At 43.1% G+C, this 25,971-nt stretch overlaps 2 protein-coding genes and 1 non-coding gene across 7 annotated transcripts in view; 1 reads left to right on the top strand and 2 right to left on the bottom strand.

Annotated features, from left to right (window-relative positions):
- LOC139568726 (nucleosome-remodeling factor subunit BPTF-like) overlaps positions 1–12,740 on the bottom strand; it is a 54,037-nt gene extending 41,297 nt beyond the window's left edge. For 3 of the 4 annotated variants that reach the window (XM_071390760.1, XM_071390761.1, XM_071390762.1), the window contains exons 1-3: positions 11,994–12,740; positions 8,936–9,758; positions 4,180–4,400 (exon numbers count right to left, since the gene is read on the bottom strand). In XM_071390760.1, the coding sequence (XP_071246861.1) occupies positions 4,180–4,400; positions 8,936–9,758; positions 11,994–12,504 (1,555 nt within the window). In that variant the 5' untranslated portion in view covers positions 12,505–12,740. The remainder of the gene's footprint in view (positions 1–4,179; positions 4,401–8,935; positions 9,759–11,993) is intronic. The other variant, XM_071390763.1, reaches the window with a different exon arrangement.
- A 1,044-nt stretch (positions 12,741–13,784) lies between these two features.
- trnas-aga (transfer RNA serine (anticodon AGA)) lies at positions 13,785–13,866 on the top strand. Its single transcript has one exon. It is a non-coding gene; the product is annotated as a tRNA-Ser (tRNA).
- A 1,102-nt stretch (positions 13,867–14,968) lies between these two features.
- Positions 14,969–25,746, bottom strand: LOC139568725 (nucleolar protein 11-like). 2 transcript variants are annotated; one of them, XM_071390758.1, is made up of 18 exons: positions 25,570–25,746; positions 25,006–25,119; positions 24,825–24,881; positions 24,423–24,571; positions 23,502–23,580; positions 23,217–23,358; positions 22,372–22,572; positions 22,017–22,093; positions 21,784–21,907; positions 21,367–21,461; positions 21,200–21,265; positions 20,833–21,017; positions 17,950–18,075; positions 17,311–17,541; positions 16,864–16,942; positions 16,481–16,573; positions 16,273–16,380; positions 14,969–15,788 (listed from the first exon to the last, which is right to left on the bottom strand). In XM_071390758.1, the coding sequence occupies exons 1-18, from the start codon at positions 25,714–25,716 to the stop codon at positions 15,675–15,677; spliced, it is 2,187 nt and encodes a 728-aa protein (XP_071246859.1). In that variant the 5' UTR covers positions 25,717–25,746; the 3' UTR covers positions 14,969–15,674. The 2 variants fall into 2 exon arrangements, with proteins under 2 accessions (XP_071246859.1, XP_071246860.1); XM_071390759.1 differs by having other exon boundaries at positions 23,523–23,580.
- Between the last annotated feature and the right edge of the window lie 225 nt (positions 25,747–25,971).

The raw sequence follows: 25,971 nt of genomic DNA, 5'->3' as shown, positions 1-25,971 counted from the left end.
CAATCTGGGATCTGTCATCGCTCTCCTGATGCCAGTGTCTTATGGTGTGTGTGTGTGTGTGTGTGTGTGTGTGTGTGTGTGTGTGTGTGTGTGTGTGTGTGTGTGTGAGAGAGAGAGAGAAAGTGTGTAAAAAGCTCTTTCAGACATAATGTGATTTCCACAGTGTGTGTGCAGGAGCGGGTCGTAAGTAGACTGACTCACTGGTGAGATGTCAAACCATTCATTCTCAATGGGAGGCATACCAGCAGAGAACTTGATCTCAGTCTGTATCCGAGTCCATCACAAGTGTACAGTTACAATAGCCTGGTCCCACATCTGTATATACTCTATAACAAAGTCCTACGGTCATTGCCATGTCAAACATAAACAGATCTAGGACCAGGCTACAGATACAAGTCCCAATCTAAAAAGACTCAGCAATAGCATACATAGCCTAATAGCTGTTACAACAGCTTCCTATTATTGTTGTCACCTCGGGACCACAATCCAAGGATTGGATAGCCTTAACACCCTATCACATTCAACTGTCCCATTTGTTCTTTAAATCAGATCAGTTGTCATGAAGGAGAGGAGGAAACTGTTTGGAGCCCAGCCAAACTGGGACTGGAGAGTAAAGTTATGTCATGGAATGGCTGTACTGGTTCCTATGGCCCTTCAACATGACTGAGTAGTATTCACTTAACTGGGGGGAGGCGGAGAGAGAGAGAGCGAGCAAGAGAGATCGAGGGAGAAGTTGATATGAGAGAAAGAGGGGCAGAGAGAGAGAGAAAGAGAGCGAGCAGGATAAAGAGAGAGAGATAGAGGGGAGACCGACGGGCCAGAGGAGGAGTCATTGGCAGGCTCTCTGGTGTTAGACAATGGAGCCCCTCACTCTCAGAACCAAGGACCTTTGGCTCAGCTGGACTGTCTTGGCTAACTTGGCTATGTATAGAAGACAGGAGGACACCCAGCACAGCCATGTCCCTTCTCCTCTTCCATCTCCCTCTCTTTCTTTGTCACTTTTCTCTCCTCCTCTATCTCCGTCACTCTTTCTCAATTTCTTTCCTCCCCTTTCTTGACCTTTTGCCTCCATATTCTTCCACTGCTCCTCAACCCCCCCCCCCCCCCCTCCCCCTCCCCCTCAATGACCATTGACTCTCTATCTGACCATCTCTCTCTGCCTCAGATGCATTCAGTCCTGCCATCTTGGACCTCGTCCCAGTGAAGCCTGCTGGAGCAGTGCCACAGTCCACAGAGCCTACAGCCAGGCCAAGCCAGCACAGGAGGTGATAGAGGCACTTAAACACAACCAGCCAGCCAACCTGATTAGGGCCTACTTACCCAAATATGAGGGGTGTGGAAATATTTAGGATTTTGCTTTGGGAAGACATGGGTAAATCCACTATGATAATCTGACAGAGGCAGGGGGAGAGGGATAGCGGTATGATAGTCACATACATTAGTGCTGAGCGATTAGTGCTTTTTGAGGTCGTTTCGGCTCGATTATCAAAAAATTATTACGATTTTAGATTTCGGTTTCAATTATTTTTTTTAACATTAAATGCACTATGAGGGATGAATGCTATAACAACAGAGAATAAAACAATTAATAAAAGTCCCACGTTGGTAGTGACTGCCCATCACTTATTAACCATTCGTTGTTCACATATTTCAGTTGTGTAGATTACATTTGTTTTATTTGACAATTCCAAGTCATCATCTCATCTCTATAAAGCTGCTACCAATACCTGACAAAATCATTATTTTAGTAGTTCTTCAAAATAAATAAGGCATACTTTTATGACTGCTGAATACCAACTATCAATCACTTAGATCATGTATTTTCAGGTAGAGATACCATGAAGAAACTGCTCTCTATGTATCCCCTCTTGATCGCGCATTCTTCCGTCTCTTCCGTAGCACGGATAACAGAAACAGACCTGACAGAAGTAGTTGTGCAATGGATTGTGGTCAACGTAGTTAATTATACTTTTTTCTGCCCTAAACTATGTAGTACATTGGCCTGTTGGAAACTACAACTCCCTACTACAGCGCGCAGTTCGGGCATGATGTGATTTATCTCTGGAGAAACTGGAGCGCAATGTGCTGTAATGAATACTCAGGGAGAAAAGGGTGTAGATTCACGCGCAGAGCGCAGCAGGTGTTTATTTATTTCGACTTCGCAGAAGGCAGGAATCGTGGTCACAGGCAGGCAATGGTCATACACAGGCAGGCAAACAGGCAGGTGAATCAAAACTAGGACAGAAGGCTATAACTGGTTCTCACAAACGAGCTAGGAAAAAGCTTAGTAGAGTCAAAACGAACAATACCTCACAGGGAACAAACAGAATGAACTGAACTAAATAAGGAGCTGATGAGACCAGGTGAGTAACTACCACAGGTGAAATCAATGAACAAAAATGAAAGACGGGGCTACGTTCAAGAACACAAAGAAACAGAACACAAGGTTGACTAAGAAAATAAATACAGAACCTTACATGTGCACATTGAGCTCACAGAAAAAAACTGAACGAAAAAGAATTCAAATAATTGAACTGACATGGTCAATTAGTTGTTTAAAGAAATGACCAACAACACTACCATATATGGACAACTATATCTATAGCCTTACACGATGTGCATATCCCTCCTAACATATGCAAACGTGCAGACACACACACAAACACAAAATGCTAATGTGCACAACTTGCACGAGTCATAACTGTAAAACTCATACACACACACCCAATACCATGGATCTGAAATGTGTGTGTGTGCTGCCGTGCTGATCAGTGCCCTCGCATTACCAACTCAGAGACCGACAACATTGTGAAGTGCAGCCGTGGGCAGGAGGCAAATCAGCAGCCTCGTTGGAACCAACCGAACAGAGAAAATGATGCCGATGATGAATATCACACACATCAAGAGACAGAGAGTTGCTGCGTCCCAAAAGGCATCCTATGGGGCCCTGGTCAAAAGTAGTGCACTACATTTGCCATTTTGGGACACACACCAGAGTAAGTGTTTGCTCATCTCTTAACACCATTCGTTCACCATAGGGGAATAACTGAAAGAGGAATAGAGTAGTAGACTAGAAGTTCTCTCAAAACATCTGAGCATTATCAAGAGGCAAAACCAATGACTGATGGAAACAGCCAAACAACCAATGACTGATGGAAACAGCCAAACAACCAATGACTGATGGAAACAGACAAACAACCAATGACTGATGGAAACAGCCAAACAACCAATGACTGATGGAAACAGACAAACTAATCATTGATTTTATTTGTCAGAGTCAAACACTCCTTACTGGAAGTCTTGACTAAGTGTGCATCCCAAATGTCACCCTATTCTCTTTATAGTGCACTTCTTTTGACCAGAGTCCCATGGGGCCTGGTCAAAAGTAGTGCACTACATAGGGCACCATTTAGGACACACACAAAATAGTCATTTGAAGAAAAAGCCCAAACTTACTTTACAATGGAAAAACAAATACATAACAGCTTTACCCTACCAAAATGTGCTCAAAATTCCCTGGGGTCTCAATAGATTCAATGCAAAGCTTTCACCCTTCCAATGATAGTAACACAATGATAGACTTCAAAAGGAAGGAAACAATAGGATGTGTACTATGATAGGGCATTTTTAAGTTAGTTATCTAACAGCGTACAGAGAGCTGCATTCAATAGGCACATTGTCAGTGTGTAATACCGGTAGTTTAATAGTAAATAACTACGCAAACAACTGCTAAAACATTCTTCTGAAATGACTAAATGACAATACCAGTCCTAGAATAAAATATGAAAAAAAAAAAACCTGTGTGTGCGTACCCTAGGCCTCGTTCAGTAGGTAAACGTTGCACAAATGTCCTTAATAGAGATTTGTAAGTTAGTTATCTAACAGCGTACAGAGAGCTGCATTCAATAGGCACATTGTCAGTGTGTAATACCGGTAGTTTAATAGTAAATAACTACGCAAACAACTGCTAAAACATTCTTCTGAAATGACTAAATGACAATACCAGTCCTAGAATAAAATATGAAAAAAAAAAAAACCTGTGTGTGCGTACCCTAGGCCTCGTTCAGTAGGTAAACGTTGCACAAATGTCCTTAATAGAGATTTGTATTCTACATGTCAGATAGATATAGGTTATGAAGAACAAACATGTCCTATCTGAACGTGTCCAACATCTCTTACCGTTGGCGGCGGTGAGGAAGCACTTGTTGACGCCGCGGGCCTTGTTGGTGAGCTCCTCGGTGATGTCCATGTACGTGTGCAGCTCGTCCCTGATCTCCTCCAGCGTGGCGTACAAGTGGGCCTCCCAGTAACCCTTGTCCAGGCAGTCAATCAGCTCAGCCAGCTGCACCTTGGTGCTGTAGTACCAGATGGTCTTGTCCTCCTGCTCGCCGTCCTCCTCACTGGCGTGGAGGAAGGGAGCGAGACAGGGGTGGAGGGTTGTGGAGAGAAAAAGAGGGGAGAGAGATAAGAGGGAGATGGAGGGGACAGGGAAAGAGAGAACATGAGAATATGGGAGACAGAGCGGGATAGAATAAGAGAGAAAGAGAGGATGGAGAAAGATCGATGTCTTTGATTAATCGATGCCATCATCAAATGACGAGCAGTAGAATGAAGAACATTTAAGCAGACACATTCTATTGTAAATTGTCCATTGTAAGGACATAGTACGGACAACTATTTAATACATGTGTCTTCTATGGTGCCAGTTCTCCTTAAAAGGGCCATTCCGCCACTTTACAAACTCATATTCATTATCTCCAGCACCATACCGGTGTCTAGATATGTGAAAACGGCATGTTTCTATGATCTGTGGTTGCAAAGATAAAAAGTCCTAAGAAAATGCTTCTCTGTGACATCACAGGGTAGGATTAAAAGTAAGAAAAACTGTGATTTTCAAAACTTGCAACTAGTTTCTAGCCAGAGGGAAGCTGTTTTCTTGCTCCACGTCACCGCGAATCTCATAGGGTTTGAAAATCACCGCTTTTGATCACCGTAACTTTTGATTACTTCATCGGGTAGAACGTAGAAAATGCACAGTTTTCACATACACTGTATGTAGACACTGGTACTGTGCTGGAGACAATGAAAATCAGGTTGAGAAGTGGTGGAATTGCGCTTTAAGTTTTAACATCGACTTAGCTGCAATCAAGGAAAACATGATTATAGGGAAATTAAAGTTGTATGACCTTTGAGCACTCTAGGCATGCATAACACATATGCCCACATCAAATATCAACAAAATGACAAATTTGACAGTTTTGTGCACAGCACGGTCTAGGCCTGGGTCTCACTGGCCTTAGGCAGTATTCCAACAATCTAGTCAGCATCCTCTCAGGATGCAACCACCCACTCGAGACACACACATTCTCTCTCTCTCTATGGGGATGGTGAAGATCGATTACACTGCACCCAGTGAAAGCCACTTTCTTGAGTGGGAGCGGCAATGAGAGAGTGAAGGCTACCTCCGAATCCCTCTGTTCAGGTGTGTGTGTGTGTACATGAGTGTGTGACACTCTCCTCTCAGGTTAAAGGAGTCTGCTACCACACCATCTGTGACTAGTGCTTAATAGCTGGCTTATATGCTATCGATTACTAACATTTGTGTGTTTGCACTGTCATTATCCTTCAAACAAGTGAGGCATTGGCCTTTCTATACCTTACCAGAGAAGCTAAACAAGTGGTGTAAGTCGCGCTGGATGAAAGCGTCTGCTAAATGACTAAAATATTAATGTAAACGTTGCAATAAAATCAATCATTGCCACCTGTCATGTAAACAAAGCTCACAGCTTGAACATGATCGCGGGTCAATTGCTCACGCTTCTCCTTCAATTTTGATTCAGGGTTATCAGTGCTTCTTAGGTGGATAACGTCGGTGCCTGATTGAAATTGACACTGTACACATGAATAAATAAGTAACAATAACATTTTTTTTTAAGAAAACGGCCCTTTTTCAGGACCCTGTCTTTCAAGGGTCCTACAGACGGTAGGCAATTAAGGTCACAGTTATGAAAACTTAGGACACTAAAGAGGGCTTTCTACTGACTCTGAAAAATACCAAAAGAAAGATGCCCAGGGTCCCCGCTCATCTGCGTGAACATGCCTTAGGCATGCTAAAAGGAGGCAAGAGGACTGCAGATGTGGCCAGGGCAATAAATTGCAATGCCCGTACTGTGAGACGCCTAAGACAGCGCTACAGGGAGACATGACAGACAGCTGATCGTCCTCGCAGTGGCAGACCACGTGTAACAACACCTGCACAGGATCGGTGCATCCGAACATCACACCTGCGGGACAGGTACAGGATGGCAACAACAACTGCTCGAGTTACACCAGGAACGCACAATCCCTCCATCAATGCTCAGACTGTCCGCAATAGGCTGAGAGAGGCTGGACTGAGGGCTTGTAGGCCTGTTGTAAGGCAGGTCCTCACCAGACATCACCAGCAACATTGACAAGAGAAGCTGCTCTTCCTCCCTGGAAAGGCCTGCCTGCTCCAAGACCTCTGTCACAGTTAACAACTCCATTGTGGCCCCCTACCAGACTGTATAAAAAAACTCCTTCACACTCTCCACTGGCTCCCATCAGCAGTGTCCATCAAATTCAAGTCCCTGTTGCTTGCCTATAGGGTAGCAAGGCGAATCGATCCTGGCCCAATCTTTGTCAGCACTGCCAAATGTATTAGTCTTCATATTGCCATTAAACATGTTGCATGTCTCATAGAAGTTGCATGTCTTCTCCCCAAAAAATGTCTTCATCCTGTAGCTGACCGAAGAGCACCGTTGGAGGTGCGACAGGCTGAGATACCCAGAAGGTAAACACCAATCTGTAAAATTAGTAAATCACGTTTAGATCAATGTCTCTTTACCCTGTTCCAGGGGACCCAAAGGGGTGCACATTTTTGTTTTTGCCTTAGCACTACACACCTGATTGAAATCCTCAAAGCTTGATGAGTTGATCCTTTGAATCAGCTGGGTAGCGCAAGGCCAAAAGCAAAAAATGTCCCCAGGACCAGGTAAAGGGTCAACCATAGTAGTACGTCACCCCTGGAGCAAATTAGGGTTAAGTGCCTTGCTCAAGGGCACGGGACAGATTTTTCACCTTGTCGGCTTGGGTATTCAAACCAGGGACACTTCAGTTACTGGCCCAACCCTCTAACCTCTAGGCTACCTAAGAAACACTGGTTTAGATAAAAGTGTCAAATATATGCCCCACATTCTTCCTCCAAAGGACCTTTCAATAGAAAGACCGGGGTAGCCATTAGCAGTTGCCTTCAGTTTAGTATCGCGGTCTTCATTTCACAGTGTGATGACAACGGTTTTTATGTTCCTCCTAGTGTCAGGACAGCAAACAGTTCACACAACAGCATCCTTTCAAAGACTGAGAAGGTGTCGGTAGGCAGGGACATTATAGACCAGGCCCAGTCCTGCACAACAGCCACAGGTGAGACAACAGCCCTAGCCCATCATCCCATCCCTCCACCCTATCACATAACCCCGTGTTTCCCAATCCGTTCCTCCAAGGCCCGTAGCAATAGCATATTTTGGTCCTATCACACCTGACCAAACTAATCAATTGCTTGAGAAGGGATGTCCATGGAGAGATAACATTACAGAATATTCAGATATTAATGTATTGTCTAGAACAGACATAATTATCTGCCAGGTAGAATAGGAAATTGTAATAACTATATATTACACTGAACAAAGATATAAATGCAACATGCAACAATTTCTAAGATTGTTAAAAGAAGAAGGAAATCAGTCAATTGAAAGGCCCTACAGAACTGTCAAAGGGATTCCTCTCGGAGCAGTTGAAAGGCCCTAATCTATAGATGTCACATGACTGGGAATACAGACATGCATCTGTTGGTCAAAGATACCTTCAAAAAAAAGGTAGGGGCGTGGATCAGAAAACCAGTCAGTATCTGGTGTGATCACCACTCCTCTTCAATGGCTGTGTGAAGTTAATGGATATTGGTGGAAACTGGAACACACTGACGTATACGTCGATCCAGAGTATCCCAAACATGGTCAAATGGGTGACATGTCTGGTGAGTATGCAGGCTGGGACATTTTCAGCTTCCAGGAATTGTGTACAGATCCTTGCGACACGGGCCGTATATTATCATGCTGAAACATACACATTGTCTGCCATTTGCCCGGTACAGTTGAAACCGGGAACTAAATCTCCCACAAGTAAAGTGTTAGTTTCATGTCTCATGAGCTGAAATAAAAGATCTCAGAAATGTTCCATACCCACAAATAGCTTATTTCTATCAAATATTGTGCACAAATTTGTTTATATCCCTATTAGTGAGCATTTCTCCTTTGCCAAGATAATCCATCCACCTGACAGATGTGGCATATCAAGAAGCTGATTAAACAGCATGGTAATTACACAGGTGCACCTTACAATAAAAAGGCCTCTAAAATGTGAAGTTGTGTCACACAACACAATGCAACATTGGTCTCCAGTTTTGAGGGAGTGTGCAATTGTCATGCTAACTGCAGGAATGTCCCCCAGAGCTGTTGACAGAGAATTTAATGTTAATTTCTATACCATAAGCCACCTCCAAAGTCATTTTAGAGAATTTGGCAGTACGTCCAACCGGCCTCACAACCTCAGATCATTGTAACCACGCCAGCCCAGGACCTCCACACCTGGCTTCTTCACCTGCGGGATCGTCTGAGACCAGTCACCCAAACAGCTGATGAAACTGAGGAGTATTTCTGTTTGTAACAAAGCCTTTTTGTGGGGAAAAACTCATTTTGAAATCAATAGATTAGGGCCTAATGAATTTATTTAAATTGACTGATTTCCTTATATGAACTGTAACTCATATGAACTGAACTGTAAAATTCTAGCATGTTGCGTTTATATTCTTGTTGAGTATAATTTTGGAGTGAGTGAATGTCTTTTGTTGTTGTCTACTTACACCACGATGCGGCGGTCCAGGAACCAGTACTTGCGGCGGTGGCGGTCATAGCCGATTGGCAGCTGGCGGATGTATGGCCGGCTCTTCTGCGCCTCCGTCACACAGTCCACCACGCCGGGCACCTTGTGTGCCACGCACACCTCGCACTGCCACTCGTCCTCGGGTACCTCCACCAGCGGCGGCTTCACGCACTCCAGGTGGTAGACGGCCGAGCACGTCTCACAGCAGAGGAGGTCCCCCAGCCGATGGCACACCCTGCAGTGGTCGTCATACGCCACCACCCCCTCCGACATCAACTCTTCTCTAGCCAGGTTGGTGGCCAGGAACTGGTCCACGAGGAATTGAAGGACCTTAATTTTGCTCTCGAGGGGCTCGTAGGGGTACTCCTCGCCCTCCAGTAAAGGGAGCACCTGGCGGTACTCTGGGTCGCTCTCGCAGTAGGCGCGCACCATCTCGGGCCAGGTCATGCCGTCGATGAAGTAGAGCGTGGAGTTGACGCTGTCCTTGAGGTCGGCAGGACCGAACGTGGTGTTGGATGTGTCCTCCTCGCGCAGGATGGCCTTGAGCAGGGCGGTGTGGGTCTCAGCCAGCAGGGTGCACTGCTCCTGGCCCGCCAGTGCCGCACAAAAGTCCTCAAAGCGGAACGGCGAGAGGCGCAGGACCGAGCCGAAGTGGCGCAGCACCTCATAGACGGCCGAGATGTTGAGGAGCTGATTGGCCGGCACCAAAAGGTCCTCTGAGGACTTGGGCAGCTCCAGGGGGGGCACCTCTTTGGCCTCGAAGATGGGCGAGCGGGGCCGGTGCGGGCGTCTGCCCCTCCGGCCTGAGACAGAGAGGGATGGAGAGTGAGAGAGAGTGATATAAATTATGTAAAGAATTAAAATCAATCAAGAGACATAAAATGGGGCCAATAAAAAAACGCCCTTCAATACTGAGTGCTGGACTCTGAGAAACACAACAAAGACAGGTGAAGAAACAAAGACAAAGCTAGATACACACCGAATGAGTCAAAGCAGGCAGCACAATTTCCATCAACCATAACGGCTGTCGATGTTTCTATCAAACAGGCAAGGCTTCTTATTCAACACATTTGAGTGTGTAACAATTTTGTTATTGATAACAGCTTTGTGAATGTGTGCATTACTTTCCTTGTATCAACTTTTAAGTATAGCCTATTGGTTATAACCAACTTGTATTTTTTACCCTTCCATAAATCCCACGGTGTATATCAAGTCTGAATCTAATCTATAAACAGAATTTCTCCCTTTGGAAAGAGAACTTTAGATTTACTCAGTACATTTTTTTAAAAATCAAGTCTTAAAAATGTAAATAAGCTAACCTTGCACCTGGTACTCGACTATACACCGTGCAGTGGAGAACTTGGCCTTCCTTCACTCACTATACCCTGGGCCAGAGTATGGGTGCTGATCTAGGGTCAGCTCCCCCTGTCCATGTAATCTTATTCATTATGATCGAAAAGGCTAAACTGATCCTAGATCAGCACTTTTTATGAATATGGGCCCGGATCAATTTCAGAATCTGAAACATGGATCCACACCCTCTGATATCAGCTGGAGTAGGTAGGTATAACAACTAACATACTGTAGTTTTAAATTAGATTTCAAACATTAGACAGGGTGTAGGCATAGACAAGGTGACATTAAAATGACCAACAAGCACCTCTCCCCTGAGCGTGTGCCCCCAGTGAGGGCTGTGTACAAAAACCTCTGCCTTCGTTCCACCCGGGCCCTATGCACAGAGTCTCTGTGTATGTGTAAGCATGTATTTGTGACTCAGTGTGATAAAATTAGTGTGTGTGATTATAGGTCATATGAAAAGGCACATAAACCACTCTTTGCACAATTCAGCCATATTCACATCGTAAGCGAGCCTATTTGGGGTAGGAGGTTATTTGCCTAATCAGTCACTGGGGTGCAATGGAGAGAGAGAATTATGATTCAAGAAATAACAATGTGGTCTAGGCTGTACACATCTGTGCTTATGAGATGTGGGGAAAGTTATGAATAATATACAGACATTTTAGGATGAATAACATATCAATAAATGTATAATTTAATGGAAATATAATTCTGCATTGAATTACAAAATGGTTCCTTAATAATCCATAAACGGCTTGAAAATTGACTACACGAAGTCCAAAGTACATGAATGACATCAACGTCACTTACACTTATGGTTAGACATTATGCAAGAACAAAACTATTGACTTCACAGTTCAACAATTATTTTTCTAAATAGTTTGCATTTGCTCTTGCTCGTTTACATTGATAGATTGGCGTTTGCTATGGTTACCGTACAATTTAGTGCGTGATATTATAATGAGTTAAAGCTGCAACAGGTAAAATTAGAGCGACTCTTTTCAAAACAAAGGGCCTTGCGATGATGTCCTGTCAAGCTGATTTGACCACAATCTCGCAACACTTGATTTTTCTGAAGGAAAAAACGGTTTAAATTAAGGGAGGGGGATAAATTACAACTAGTTGATTAAACTGCGCATTTATTGTTTACATCTACTACAGGAACTGTATAAAGGTATATTCATGCCAGGCAACGCGACAAAGTATCAAAAACGCACGCGCAGTAATAAAGCAAATGGTATAAATCTTAACGTGAAATTTTGTAGCCAGATAGTGCAGCATGGCATGCTTGTTGACGCATATATGTTAACGGGTATTGCTAAATTAATGAATGGAAAGTAGCTAAATGTTTATCTTGAACTAACGCCTCGGCAAATAGTTGTATGCAAAATGGTGCAATTATGCAAATGAACAATTCCGTTTAACAATAATCACCATCGTCTAATGAGTGTTAATTTTTGCCGAAAGTTGCAGATTTTTTATACCAGAAAACATGCGAGGCGACAGTAGTGTTCACTGTGCGGGAACTAGCAAACGATCACCAGAGCTCCTAAACAAAGGCCTGTTTATGAGTGCAATCTCCATTTTGAACAATGCAGCTTGCTTACCAAATGTGCTAAATAAAAACTAACACTTTGGCGTGCATTTGAAAAATGCTTCTAAATTGCAAGCAAACGTACCTGGAGTGCTTCCGTGCGTGCTATCATGGCTCCGAAAGCTGCTCTCTGTACAGTAGCTAGCATCATCCTCATCTGGTAATTCTTCCAGAAAATCGGACTCATTATCCACGGCCTCCTCTTCGTAGTCTGAGGGATTCTCGTGTAAAAGTTCGTCTTCCTCCGACCTCAAACTAATATTATCCTCTTCCTCGTCGCTATTGTCATCGTAGACCACCTTGCACAGTGGCCGTCTCCCCCTACTGCCGCGACCGCCTCTCGAACCCCTGCCTCTTCCTCTGCCCCGCGATGTCGTCGCTGCTCCAACTTTCCTCCGGCCCCTGGACGAATGGTAGTTTTCTCTCCGATTAATTTCTGTATCACCGGTATCCACCACCGAACCTCGTCCGCGGCCACGTCCTCGGCCCCTTCCCCTACCACGGCTACCTCTCCCTCTCGAACCGCGAACTGGCCCAGGAGAAACCTCCTGCATCTCCGCTGCCTGTTTAGGCGGCCTTCCTCTTCTCCCTCGCATTGTAGCAGATGTATTATTTTTTATTTCAATTTTAGCGCGCGACTAGTCCACGCAAACCCGAAAAAACGGGCACCCTCGGAAACCCTAACCAACGTTGCGATAGTCTCAATTAGCCCCACCAAGCCCCGGGCTCAATTTTTAGTAGAAAGTTCAAATAGAATGGCCGGCGTCCCGCTTTAGGTCGCCTGCAGTCGCCATTTTTCTTCGGATCTCTCCCTCCACTGAAAACAGACAGCAGGCCCTGTATGGAGGTCACGTGACTACTATTCTACAGTAGACGCATTTAGTTCATAAAATGTGTTATCCATGCAAACGTGATGCCCCCACGATTGTTTATTTACGTTCACTTGTCATGTCAATTCATACAAATCAAGAAAACATGGATTTATTACAATGTAACAGCGTTGTCAATTTGCAGCTGACGTCGTCATTCTAGCCAGAATGTAGGCAAGCATACGTAGTCGGACACGGGAAAGATCAGAATCATGAAACCAAGTTGTTGTTAAGTCAGTTCCAGAGTTCCAGCACATATTAGGGAGAAGTAAAACATATGTCAACATTTAAATCATGTATGTATTGGTAGTTGCTATTATCAAATAGACTCAATTTGTAATTTTGCTAATGCAGAGTGGAGTTATTCAATAAACTTATTTTAATGGTAAAAAAATACTCATAATATATTGTGTATTGCATTGGATAATTGCATGCATTTATTTAAAAAATAGGATAGGAAAAAAAATATTCAAACATTGTGTTTACTTACTGATGCACAAGGCGGATATTATGAAGAGGTCATTCAACATTCTGGATCAGAACGAAGAAGATCAGAATAGTTCCATCACCATGGAATGAATGAAGGTGACATAACCTACCAATGTATCAGTTGTGGTGCAACATTGTTTCTTTTTTTTCTCTTTGTTGCTACAATGTTTCCTAAATACCTCTCTTATGATAGGGCCTAGCTACATTATGTTAAATTACAGTCTATGGTTTATACTCTCAAATGTAGCCTATTTAGATCAGGCATACTACTACTACGTCCTGCTCTCTGTAGATTGTCAATGCCAAGGCTTTTCTCTTTAAAGCAAGCACATATCTTTATTAACTCCAGCAGGCAGAAGTCTAATTGTTTCGATGTTATAGCTACATTTTCAATAGAAGCAGCCAGCAAAGTGAATGGTCGTTCAAAAAACAGTTAAAAGTCTTAAAAACGATAAATAGTAGCAAGTTTAACATGGGGATGGGTTAAATTGGGAGTAATTTAATGTATAAAATATCAAGTTGTCGTGGCCGAGTGGTTAAGGCGATGGACTAGAAATCCATTGGGATCTTCCCGCGCAGGTTCGAATCCTGCCGACAACGATCTCTTTTGACGATGTGAATTGGAAGTTTCCCTCTAAAGGGTAGTACTTCTAATGCCCAAATCTTTCAACTATACATTTGTTACGCCCATTTGAATGCAATTAATGTCTTGATATTACCTACTGTCTTCATGCAAAAGGCGGTACAACACAATGGAAAAGGGCACCTCCAAGTGTTTTTTAAAAAAAACTTCATTTTCTGGTTGCATGTTCCACGTAGCCTTTAGCAGTATTGCAAAAAATATTGATGTGGATATCTAAATTACATACACTACATGACCAAAAGTATGTGGACACCTTTTCGAACATCTCATTCCAAAAGCATGAGCATTAATATGGAGTTTGTCCCCCATTTGCTGCTATAACAGCCTCCACTCTTCTGAGAAGGCTTGGACCTTGTTCTGTGCACAGGGGCATTTTTGTGCTGAAACAGGAAAGGGCCTTCCCCAAACTGTTGCCACAAAGTTGAAAGCACAGAATAGTCTAGAATTTCATTGTATTCATAGACTGTTCTCTCTGCTACCGCACGGCAAGCGGTGCCGGAGCGCCAAGTCTAGGTCTAAAAGACTTCCTAACAGCTTCTACCCCCAAGCCATAAGACTCCTGAACAGCTAATCAAATGGCTTCCCTGACTTTTATGCTGTTTATTTTCTATTCATAGTCACTTTAACTCTACATATTACCTCAATTACCTCGACTAACCGGTGCCCCTACACATTGACTCTGTACTGGTACCCCCTGTGTACAGCCTCGCTATTGTTATTTTACTGCTGCTCTTTAATTATTTGTTACTTTCATTTTTTACTTAACTTATTTTTTCTTAAAACTATATTATTGGTTAAGGGCTTGTAAGTAAGCATTTCACTGTAAGGTTGTATTTGGTGCATGTGACAAATATAATTTGATTTATGGAGCTTTAAGATTTCCCTTCACTGGAACTAAGGGGCCTAGCCTGTAACCATGAAAAACAGCCCCAGACCATTATTCCTCCTCCACTAATTTGAAGGGGTGTCCACAATACTTTTGTATATGGTATCATGTACCATGTCATCTTACCATAGACATACATATAACCATTCATGATGGTACCAAGACGAGGGTCCTTTTGTGCATAGGGTATTTTTAATACAAAACACTGTCATATGAATTCAGAATGGACTTTGTGAGAATGCAACACAGAATGCATCTATAGAAAACATGTGCGACACTACAATGTGATTGGGAGATGTACAGTTATTCACAGTCCAAATAGCCTTCAGGAAATACAACATTTAACCACAAGACTTTCAACCACTCAACAGGTTGAGTCCCATTTCCAAACATGTGAGTATTTTGTATATTACTATAAAGGGACAGTATGTTCCATAGGTTAAAAATATCTATGCCATGTTGCAATATCATAGGACTATATCGTTTACATAATTCATATTAGAAAATATTTCTACTACACACGCCCTCAAGATTATAGAGACAAATACAAATCACATGGCTATAGGGACCTAGGCCTCAGCAATGCCACAGTTCAGAACTAGAGAATAATTTGCTCTACACATCTGTGAATCTACTAGACTGACCCCAGATCTGTTTGGGCGCTGCACAGCCAACTCCTATGCTCATCGTTGAAAGCACAAGCAGATCTAGGACCAGTGTAGGCATCTACAGTAGGTAGGTATGATACAGCAGTTGAACCACGGACCTTTTGGTAGTGGACCAAATACAAAGTGGAACACAACGACGCAACTGACCAAGAGAAAATGGGGAGAGAAGGTCAACGGCAGAGTTCTTTTCGAAATAATCTGTAAATATGGTCTAAAACAGCTCAATGACTTCTATGGAGTACTGGCTGATGTCCTTCGACGGCTTCATTTTGTGGAGCTCTTGAAGGCTGCTCTCGATCTTCCCCAGTTCAGAGAATAGTTTCACCTGGAATGGGTAGATGGGGATAGACGTTAAAGATGAAGTAGATGCACAAAGTAAATAGCAGTAGTGTGTCAATTTCGGCAAACAAATAAGAACGTTGAAGCGTGTGGCTAAATTCCTCAGCTGGGTTGGTCCCGTAGCTAGCACGTTTTATAAGCGTGGAGCGAACCAGTGCACATGCGCAGATACTCTGTGTGTCAGCAAAGTCTTGCATCGTGCTCATCCTAATATCGTCAGATGCTGCTCGTAGCAACGTCATAACGCTGAGTCTACCTTCAAGTTCTGACACAAAACGGCTAGCCCTTATAATTGCAACACTTGTTTTTCCAGTTTGAACAACTGAAGAGGTAAACATTCCTCCCTGGGTGCCTCAACGGGTTTTTATTCTCACGGCAATAAAAACAAACAAATTACACTAGTTGTTATCAAGGGAACCATTATGGCAAAAATGGTCAAATATCATTTGGACCAAAGAGAAAGCATATACCTGGGATTTGACAAAGCTTTGGAGATTTGACAGCAATCCTTTGGCATCAGGAGCCATGACCAAGACCGTGAAATGAGCATCCAACAACAAGCACATCCAGTCAATGATCTAGAAAAGGAAATTGAGAATACACACATTAAGTTAATGCTATAAAATATAATTATATGCATTCACCTTTTGTATAACTTCCATGCTTCCATGTACCAACCTGTGTCATCGTGGGCGATCTCAAACCTGGCGTTTGTGTGTAGACGTCTTGGGAATATTTCAAATAGACAAACTGGAGGTACTGAAGAAAGAGCTAGGAGAGGAAACAGAAGGATGCAACCATCAGTATTTCAATGCATCCTCATAGCTAACTGCAATTCATAAATTGGTAGTAAAAAAACAAAAAAAACACCATGGTATATTGCAGGATTACAGTCAATTCCAAATAAATTCAGTCAATTCAGGAAGTACACAAATATTCACATTTTACTGTTCTTCAATGAGGAAGACTGGAATTGGAATTTACTTCCTGAATCGACTTGAATGGAATTGATCCCAACGATGGCATATTGTCAAGGAGATGGGACACAGGTATCTACTCACAATAACCTGCTGAGTGTTGAGGTCCTTCAGGTGTGGGAGCAGGAAGTTGTCACTGTACGGCGTCTGCAGGACCTCATTACTATAGCAGCACAGTTAAGTTATAACATCTCCACACAGGTTTAAGAGTCATTTCTATGGACTGGTGCTGTATATTAGCGCAAGGTAAACATTATGGTGCATTGCAGCCGACTGTTGACAAAGAAATTTGTCATTGTTATTTAATATTTTATCTATCCCTATTAATGAACAATTCAACAAAGCTATAGTGAGAGGATACAGTCACAGCCTTGTGTTGGTTCAATCCCTCTGACTATTGATGATTCTGTGTGTCAATGTACGTCTATCAAATACACTGTTCAATCAATAATGACATAAGCAGATATTACTGTAGTCTTGCAATGGGATAGTGTTTAGGGAAATTATTGTCCAGACTATACAAAAGGATACAGTAGCACAGCCTTGTGTAGACCCACGGGGCAGGCCTCTAGCTGCAGTGTGGGGTTCTTTTTATCCTGGGGAGGTTTGGGCTGGTGGTTGACGTCACAGCTGTCCTCCTCAAACAGAGGCGGGCTGAAGCCGTTCTGTTGGCCCCCCCGGGCCCCCGCCGCCACCAGGCCCTCCATGAAAGACACGCTGTCCGGCTCCAGACTGACCATCTCCACGTCGCCGTCTGGCACACTTGAGGGAGAGTGACACACGGCCGTTACAACAACAATCCTGATTTCAGGCTATTTATATGAGTTGACAAACTATTGAATTTGCAGGAACAAGACCTGGAAGCATTGGAAATGGTTCAAACAAAACAAGTTCTAGAAATAAAGCACTTCAAAATAAGGATAATTTAAAAGCAATACACAGCCACAAAGAGACCGCTTGGTTTACAATGAGGTGGGAAAAAAATGCATTGTACACAATGAATAGAAACTTCAACCATCAAAAGAGAGCACAACAATTAGGCCAACAAATACATAACCAAGCTCCTGCACTGGTAGGAAACACTAGCCCGAGCTTCACCAGAATTAATCTTATTCACAACGTATAGGTTGTTACAAAAGACGCCCCCATACACTATCGAGTTAGACTGACCTGATGAAGGTTTTGAGGCAGGCACACGTGACCACCTCAGGGATGTCTGGAAAGAGCTGCAGGCAGAGCTGACACAGGAAGTAGTCCTTGTGCTCCAGGGCCAGCAGCAGGAGGTCGGGACACACGCTGCAGAAAGACACACAGAACAGGTCAGAACCAAACCAAGGGACTCAACAACAGTCTGTGTGAAAATACTACAAAAAGCTTCCTTTCCTAGTATTCTTTCCTTCGTTGCTACTGATAGGTGCTGAAACTGGATAGGTACCCACCCACAATAATGTCTTCACCTATGATTTCTTGCAGTGTTCGAGACCACCTAAAGCGAGACAGATTCAAGACCAAGCCCGGAGAAAAAATACCAAAACCGGATGGGGGGGGGGGGGGGAGACTTTGTCAAACCTGAGGCCGGGAGGGCGACAAGCGGTCCGAGTCAAGACCGAGCCACGGAAAAGTCAAATTAAAGACCATGATTGTCATTTTGTCAAATCACCACCATAATAAGAGATGTAAATGTCCAGTATTTCTGTGTTCATATTTCAGAACAACATTTGGATTCTTTATACATTCAGAATGGTTAAAAATGCATTCTGAGGGAAAATAGCCACTCTAGAAATCATCACTAACTCAAACACAGTGGGGAACAATGGGCCTTCTACACCAAAGGATATATAAAATAATTAAAACAATAATTCTAATTACATTATTCTTTTCAGTGATGTTCTGATTTAATCTCCTCAGCTTTTGTTGGAATGGAAAGGTTAACACTGAAAAAAAAAAAATAAGATCCAATCATGATTTTCTTTTTTGTGGTCTCTGGGGAGATAAACCTAGCTAAGACAAGCCATTGGCTAGGCCATCAAACTAGATAGAAGGCATCTACCATTCACCTGTATTAGGGGCAACATTTTGGAGTGACAGTTTAATCAACCAACCAACTTTTGACTTGTAATAGGTGGTACCGTTTTTACAAAAACGTATGGTAACTTCTGCCTTCTCAAAGGCCAACCGGCCACTGCACAATAAGGAGCCGTAGTTTTCCCACGGTCTAGCTAGCCATCTTTTTGGGTAGACTAGTTGCAGAGGCTGCAGCAGGTGTTATCAAATAAGATGTTGTTCCTAATTTGTTAGCTTGTCCCTTTTCAAGAATAACTCTCAACAAGAAGTTAAGTTTCAAATTATCATCATCTGGTGAGTGGAATTGTTTTTTAAAGTTTTTTTATTGCAGCTCGCTTGCTGTTAGCAATCGCTATGAAAATAACTAACGTGTGAAACATTGATACATTTAAACTTTAGGTCGCAGGTTACTTTGTGCTAAACATGAAACGTTTATGCAATGGGGAGTAATAGTTGTACATTAGCCTGATGGTTGTGTTTTTGTATTCTCATGATTGGGACCTACTAGCTTACTATATCCACGTTTATAGACTGCTTATCCTTTGACATCATGCTGTGTGTAAATAAGAAAAAGTTCTTAACGTACTTGACTAGTTAAATACAAATGTGTGTGACTGCTGTCTTTCCATATGCCCTATGTGGTGGTGTAGTGGTAACTGGAGAATACTCACATTTTGCAAAAATAAATAAATAAATCACAAGTGGCCTGCCCAGCGGAGGAAAATTACCCTGTGTGAAAAATCCTCTTTTCTACGTTTTTTAAATGAATTTTCCTATATATTTTTCAGATTAGCACTATAAATCACCTTTTTTAATAGAATAACAAAAATGTGATGTTCTAGGATATTTTGTGGGGGTGGGGGATCGTGAGGAGTATATTTTGAATAATAATGTATTATTTCTCAGCTCAATCTGATTGGATGGACCTGTGTCCACCCAGGCCCACACCCCTGATGCAAACAGGGCATGATTACAGAATTGTGCATCACAAATAGTCTACTAACCAAGACTTCAGACTAATACCTGGTTTGCATACCCATTGTTGCCTTAGTAAGCATTCACTGGTATTTCTTACCTACCCTACCGGCTACCAATGTCATTCTTCTGAGCAGCTCCATGCCAAAACCAGTTGACAAATGTGCGCTCTTGCTGCCTGCAGATGATATTCCTCTGAAACTAGGCTATGGGTGCGGCGTGAGTATTAATACATTTCACTTGCGCTGCGAAATTTTAGGCTACTTTGTGCATGATTTCTCTATTGTACTACATAACTGATAAGTCGTATGTACATCCACTACACTACTTTGCATCAGTGGGAATTAATGGAGTACACGCAACCGCCATAAAAAATGTATTTAAAAAAAAGTGCTTATATGGCATATAGCCTCCACTACACCACTGACCCTTTAACAAAGAGCGCCTCTCCTACATATGTGTTGGTATTACGGTTGTTTACATTTCAGCATCATTAACCTGTTCTCACACACTGAAGGCCAATAGGTTCACCACTGTACTAACCTGTCACACACTGAAGGCCTATAGGTTCATCACTGCGCAAACAGGTCTATAATAGATATAAAGACTTCAGGTATTCATGTTTCCAGAAAGGAGTGTATATTTGGCCCGGCGAAGCAGTTTTATGTGCTTACTGGATAGAAGCTGATCATTCTGACTTTTTTTACTCCGCTGGTCTCAGGAAGAAATGATGAAGCTCACTGTCGGAGACCGAGTGCAAATGTATCCGACAAAGAGACACTCAAAATGTTGTCTCAAGTACTTCAACAAAGATGTCTTGCTAGATCGGTGAGGATGGAAGCAAGACACACCCCAACTTGCATAACAAGCGGATGGCACCAACACTACTACGAGCTGACGACCCTGTTCACATTTACTTTCCATGCACCCAACATAGCCCATCATTCTGATAACCTCCCTGTCCAAAGGACCAATACTCCCGTACCGTACGAGTCAACCCAATGCCACCCTCACCTGTGGCAAAGGCACTGTGTTTGCACCAGCTGTGCCAGGGCCACGGGAGTGTAGAAGGCTGTCTCGGCCTGGCTTCGGGCCACCAGGTGGCAGGCCAGCTGGCCCACCGAGAGCTGCAGGTCCTGGGCATCGCCTCTGGAGACCAGGGCCTCCACCTCCCTATGGACCTCATCCACTGGACGAGTCTGGAGGGGTTGAGGTTGAACACAGTTAACACCTAACTTAAAATTTCCTTGAGAACAATTACATTTGATATAAACACGCTATGAAAAGGACTGGCCATTTGTCATTCACTCAATGTACAACATCAATAGCTGTTTGAGACTCCCAAAACAGAAAAGCAAAATGAATAGTTGATCTAACATACCTTGATAAGCTCCAGTACTTGGTCCACTGTGAGGGCTTGCGCTGATTGGCTCTTCCGACTCAGCTTCTGTACAAGGGAGGACCAATCAGAACAGGTGAAATTGACATTAATCCATTCTGGTGGTAAAGTACTAGGGTCAATCAATTCAGGAAGTCAGGTTAACTTACACTCTTCCTGGTCTCCACTATTTTGGTGGGCCCCTGTGGCTGATCCCCATGGAGTAGGGTGTTCCAAGAGGGCACAGCCACCGACGATTTGGACACTACAAAGCCGCAAATCACTAAACTGTTTGCTTACGATGACATTTCAAGGGATGCTATTCAGATGCAATTCCAAAACAGTCATTTACAGATTCAGTACATTAGATAGGTGAAGGAAACATATGCAATAACATGTAAACAGGAGTGATATAGCGTCATCTGAAATGGCTTCCTATTCACTACTTTTGACCAGGGACACTAGGGCTTGTATTAAAAGCAGTGCACTGTATAGGGAATAGGGTGCCATTTTAGATTCAACCAGGCACTGTCAAGGACGACAAACGCCACTCTGGTGACTGTTTTACTGAGGAAATGCCGTGTTACCTGCGATCCCAGCGTGTCGTAGTTTCCCCAGGGCCGAGGCCAGAGAGGACTTCTGACACTCGTAGGGAATGACGGAGAGGGCCTTGCCATGAGGGACAAACAGCTTTCCCAAATAACACCAGACCTGAGGGGAAATGAAGGAACGATCATTGATATAAATAGGAGGGAAGTGGATCTTTAGTACAAGATACATAGAGTCATTTGGTTGAAGTTTGTGAGGCAAAAAAACCTACCTGTCCATGGATTCTTCCCACCATCTCCTTGCCAGCCTGAAGAGTCTGGAAATTAGTATTCCAGATGCAGAGGAAATCTGAAATGGAAAAAATAATAAAAAGGATCGGATGGATGTCAGCAATGTGGTGAAAGCTCCCGAGCAAACAAGGGGAAGATATCACCATGTTGTTTACACGCGTCAAATCAGAACTTTGAAAAGTACGTATCTAGGGGTTGATGCTGGATTGGGCGAATGTGTGTGAGAATCAGAATTCAATCAATTCATGAAGTAAACTAGAACTCCACATGAGGAAAATTGACATTTCTGTTTAGCTCCTGAATTGACATGGCATTGATCCAATCCCTGATATTTACCTTTGCCAGTCCTAGCGGAGGGATGGGGCACCCCCACCACAGCCACATGAGCTTCGTCCAGGGCCACTGCCGAGGCAGCTCCCAGCTCCCCCTCCCCAACGGGCAGCCTCAGGTGCAGGCTACGAGGCAGGGGCTGCACCCCCTCCAGCTCCACATACCCCTGCGCCGCCACCACACTCTGGTACACACAGCCGTTAGGGTCTGGAGAAAAGAGAGAGCGAGATAGAAGACAGAGATGCAAGTCAGGTCAATCATAGCCTTATGTCACCAGCACATCACTGAGAGCGCAAGTTTCTCATAAAAAACCGAAATGCTATCATGAGGCTGTAGCTACGATGACCGACAACTGCGTTTCATTGTTTGTTAAGTGCTTCATTGATATCGAATGCAGTACCATTTCAACAGTATTCTAGTTATCTGGGGGGGGACAACATTAAAGCTGTAACATGGAACTTTTTGGGCTACCCGATCAAATTCACATAGAAATGAGAGTTATAGATCTGTCACGCTTTTGAAAGCAAGTCCAAGTGGTACATTGTTCTATGTGCGCTATTTCTATGCTTTCTGTTATTAAGTTCAGTTTTCCCGTCTTACTTCTGGTTTTGCACACCAGTTTCAAACAGCTGAAAAGATATTTCACTGCATTTGAAATGTGTACATCACTGTACATTGATTCTCTACACATCGCTTGTTTTGTCACAAACTGAAAATAGGCAAACTATTAGAATTTTAACCAGGAAATGCCAAAACGATTTCTGCATAATGCACCTTAAAAGCTGAATGAACATTACTACTTGAACATTTCTAACACATTACTTTGGCAGGGAAGTGACGGCCGTACTCACATAGGTAGAGCAGGTTGATGTGTTTGTCCCGGAGAGAGGCAGAGAAACTCAATGGGGGAGCTCCAGAGTCTTCTCTCTCCAGCCTATACTTCTGTAGGGTGTTGGGGTTGAGCCTCTGCACATAAAGGCAGCGCTTCCCTTTCTGTGACGGACAACAGGGAAGCCATGTTAAACATGACATTGTGGCACAGAATTCATACTTGCACAAAATATAGCATGTTGCAGATGCCACTGCGTTTATGCCTGCACGTGGCAGGTCATTGAGTACACGGCTATTCAGCGTACCGCGAGGAAAGGATATTCTACCTTCTCTGTCGTGAAGAGGACAAAGTGCTGTTTCTCAGCCACGATGTTGGTGCTCCACCTAGGGGGTAACATGAGGACATTGTCAACTGTGTGCATCTCACACAAAAAAACGATTGTTTACTCAAATGAGCCAAGTATTGACAGCAATGTGGACAGAATTATCATAGTTGCTGACTCAATGTAAATGAATATGGGTGCAAGTTTAAAAAAACAATATACAGTTTAAGTCGTAAGTTTACATACACCTTAGCCAAATACATTTAAACTCAGTTTCACAATTCCTGACATTTAATCCTGGTAAAAATTCCCTGTCTTAGGTCAGTTAGGATCACCACTTTATTTTAAGAATGTGAAATGTCAGAATAATAGTAGAGAGAATGATTTATTTCAGCTTTTATTTCTTTCATCACATTCCCAGTGGGTCAGAAGTTTACATACACTCAATTAGTATTTGGTAGCGTTGCCTTTAAATTTTTTTAACTTGGGTCAAATGTTTTAGGTAGCCTTCCACAACCTTCCCACAATAAATTGGGTGAATTCTGGCCCATTCCTCCTGACAGAGCTGGTGTAACTGAGTCAGGTTTGTAGGCCTCCTTGCTCGCACACGCTTTTTCAGTTCTGCCCCCAAATTTTCTATAGGATTGAGGTCAGTTCTCAGTAGATGTCCTAACAGACTTGCCAAAACTATAGTTTGTTAACAAGAAATTTGTGGAGTGGTTGAAAAATTAGTTTTAATGCCTCCAACCTAAGTGTATGTAAACTTCTGACTTCAACTGTATATATTTTTATATCCATAGCTCTGAAAGAGAATAAGCCAACCGGCCTCTATAGTGGTGGGACTAAAGCCAACCAAACCTAAGGTTACGGATCGCTAATCCAGACTAGTGTCCATTGTCTGACCTTATGACCTCCTCCTCTGACAGGACATCCTCTATGGGCTGTTGGGGGGCGGAGAGGAGGGAGTCCAGGAGTCTGACTGCCCCTCTCTGAAACAGCACCACAGGCTCTCCCCCAGGGGCAGAGTGGACCCGCCATACATCAGCAGATACCTAAGAGACATTGCAGACACAGAGCTAGTTAAGACCGATAACTGCGAGACATCGCGAAATGACCGCAAAGCCAGAGGAAAGCCTGAGATAAAAAGGAAATGTACGGCATAATTTGATTCAATTATGGTACAATGACTTCTCACTGGCACAGTTCATGTTACTGTGCAATTTGCAGAGTATGTCACCATATTGACAAAGTCAAAGCAGAGGAGGTTGAAATTGTATGCGTGTGTGAGAGGGAGCTCATACTTACAGTTGCTTTAAATGCTTTGTCTAAATTGAGGTCTTCATCTTTCCAAATTCTGATGACCTAGTGAGTAAACATTTATTGACCATGAACAAAATGAAGACAACCACTTTATTTAAAGAATCAAGTCCAGATGTTTTAAATGTGTTCAGTTTCTATGTTTGTGTAAAGTGTCCACAAGTGTTACCTTGTTGTCGGAGACCACTACATACTCCTTGGTCTGAAAGTTGAACACTGCAGGACAAGTCAACAGCTGTCCCTGTTTCACCGTCCAGCTACCCAGAGGCTTCTGGTCTGAAACCTGTCAACACAGCACCTCAGAAGTAAACAACACATGCATTTTTCAACACAAACACAATTTTTGCGGTAAGTTACGTTCATATTCAAATACAAGACTAGTGTGACTACCTTTTTGACGGTGGCACCAACGTCAGCTAACCAAACAAACCCATGCCAAGCAGCTATCTAGTAGTACGGTTCTCATAATTTCTATAAGTAAGTAAGATAAGAAAATAAGTTCTCATTCCACCTATGTGCATGTCGATTGATTCAAGTAAACCGTCTGAATACGCATATTTGTTGCTAGATAGTTGATGAACACCATTGCAATACTGGTAAGAGAGGGATCAATTGTTATATGTAGCTAGCTAATATTTTGAAACGCTTCGGATCCCCCCCACTGCAATTGACACGAGTGTGCCATCAGCTGAGCTGGTTCAACATTTCAGCCACTTATATTGGTCAACATTACCTTGTATAAAGTGACAGATCTCGTGGAATCGGTGACGACGACATGGTCACTGTCTCCATCCAGTTCAATTCCCTGAATTGGCGAATCTGAAGCATTTTGAGTTTGTACAAGTCCGCACAACGTGAATCCCTCATACAGCGCGGCCATGCTGGATGAAGAAAATGAAAAATGCAAACCTCGCGAGACTTACCCACAGCTACCATAGAGTGTTTTGCTTAAAGATGGAAAACTGCAGTAAGATCAGACAGCGCCCTCCTGTGACTAGGTTATGGTATTTCATAATGAGTTGTGGTAATGTTGTGTGGTGCCTGTAGCAGTCAGTGCCCCTGTGGGTATATATATATTCAATATACACTATATATATACAAAAGTATGTGGACACACCTTCAAATTAACGGATTC

This window comes from Salvelinus alpinus, chromosome 2 (genome assembly GCF_045679555.1).
Source record: "Salvelinus alpinus chromosome 2, SLU_Salpinus.1, whole genome shotgun sequence".
NCBI lineage: Eukaryota > Metazoa > Chordata > Actinopteri > Salmoniformes > Salmonidae > Salvelinus > Salvelinus alpinus.
The sequence above is the reverse complement of the archived record's forward strand: the minus strand, read 5'-3'. Positions and strand labels throughout refer to the sequence as shown.

Bases quoted from the DNA above. Each gene is read 5' to 3' on its own strand.
- LOC139568725 (XM_071390758.1), bottom strand. From the start codon at position 25,716: ATGGCCGCGCTGTATGAGGGATTCACGTTGTGCGGACTTGTACAAACT. The intron at 16,574-16,863 runs GTGAGTAGATAC...TTCCTCTCCTAG, and splicing joins TCAACACTCAGCAGGTTATT to CTCTTTCTTCAGTACCTCCA. The intron at 16,381-16,480 runs GTTGGTACATGG...TTCCTTTTCTAG, and splicing joins GATCGCCCACGATGACACAG to ATCATTGACTGGATGTGCTT.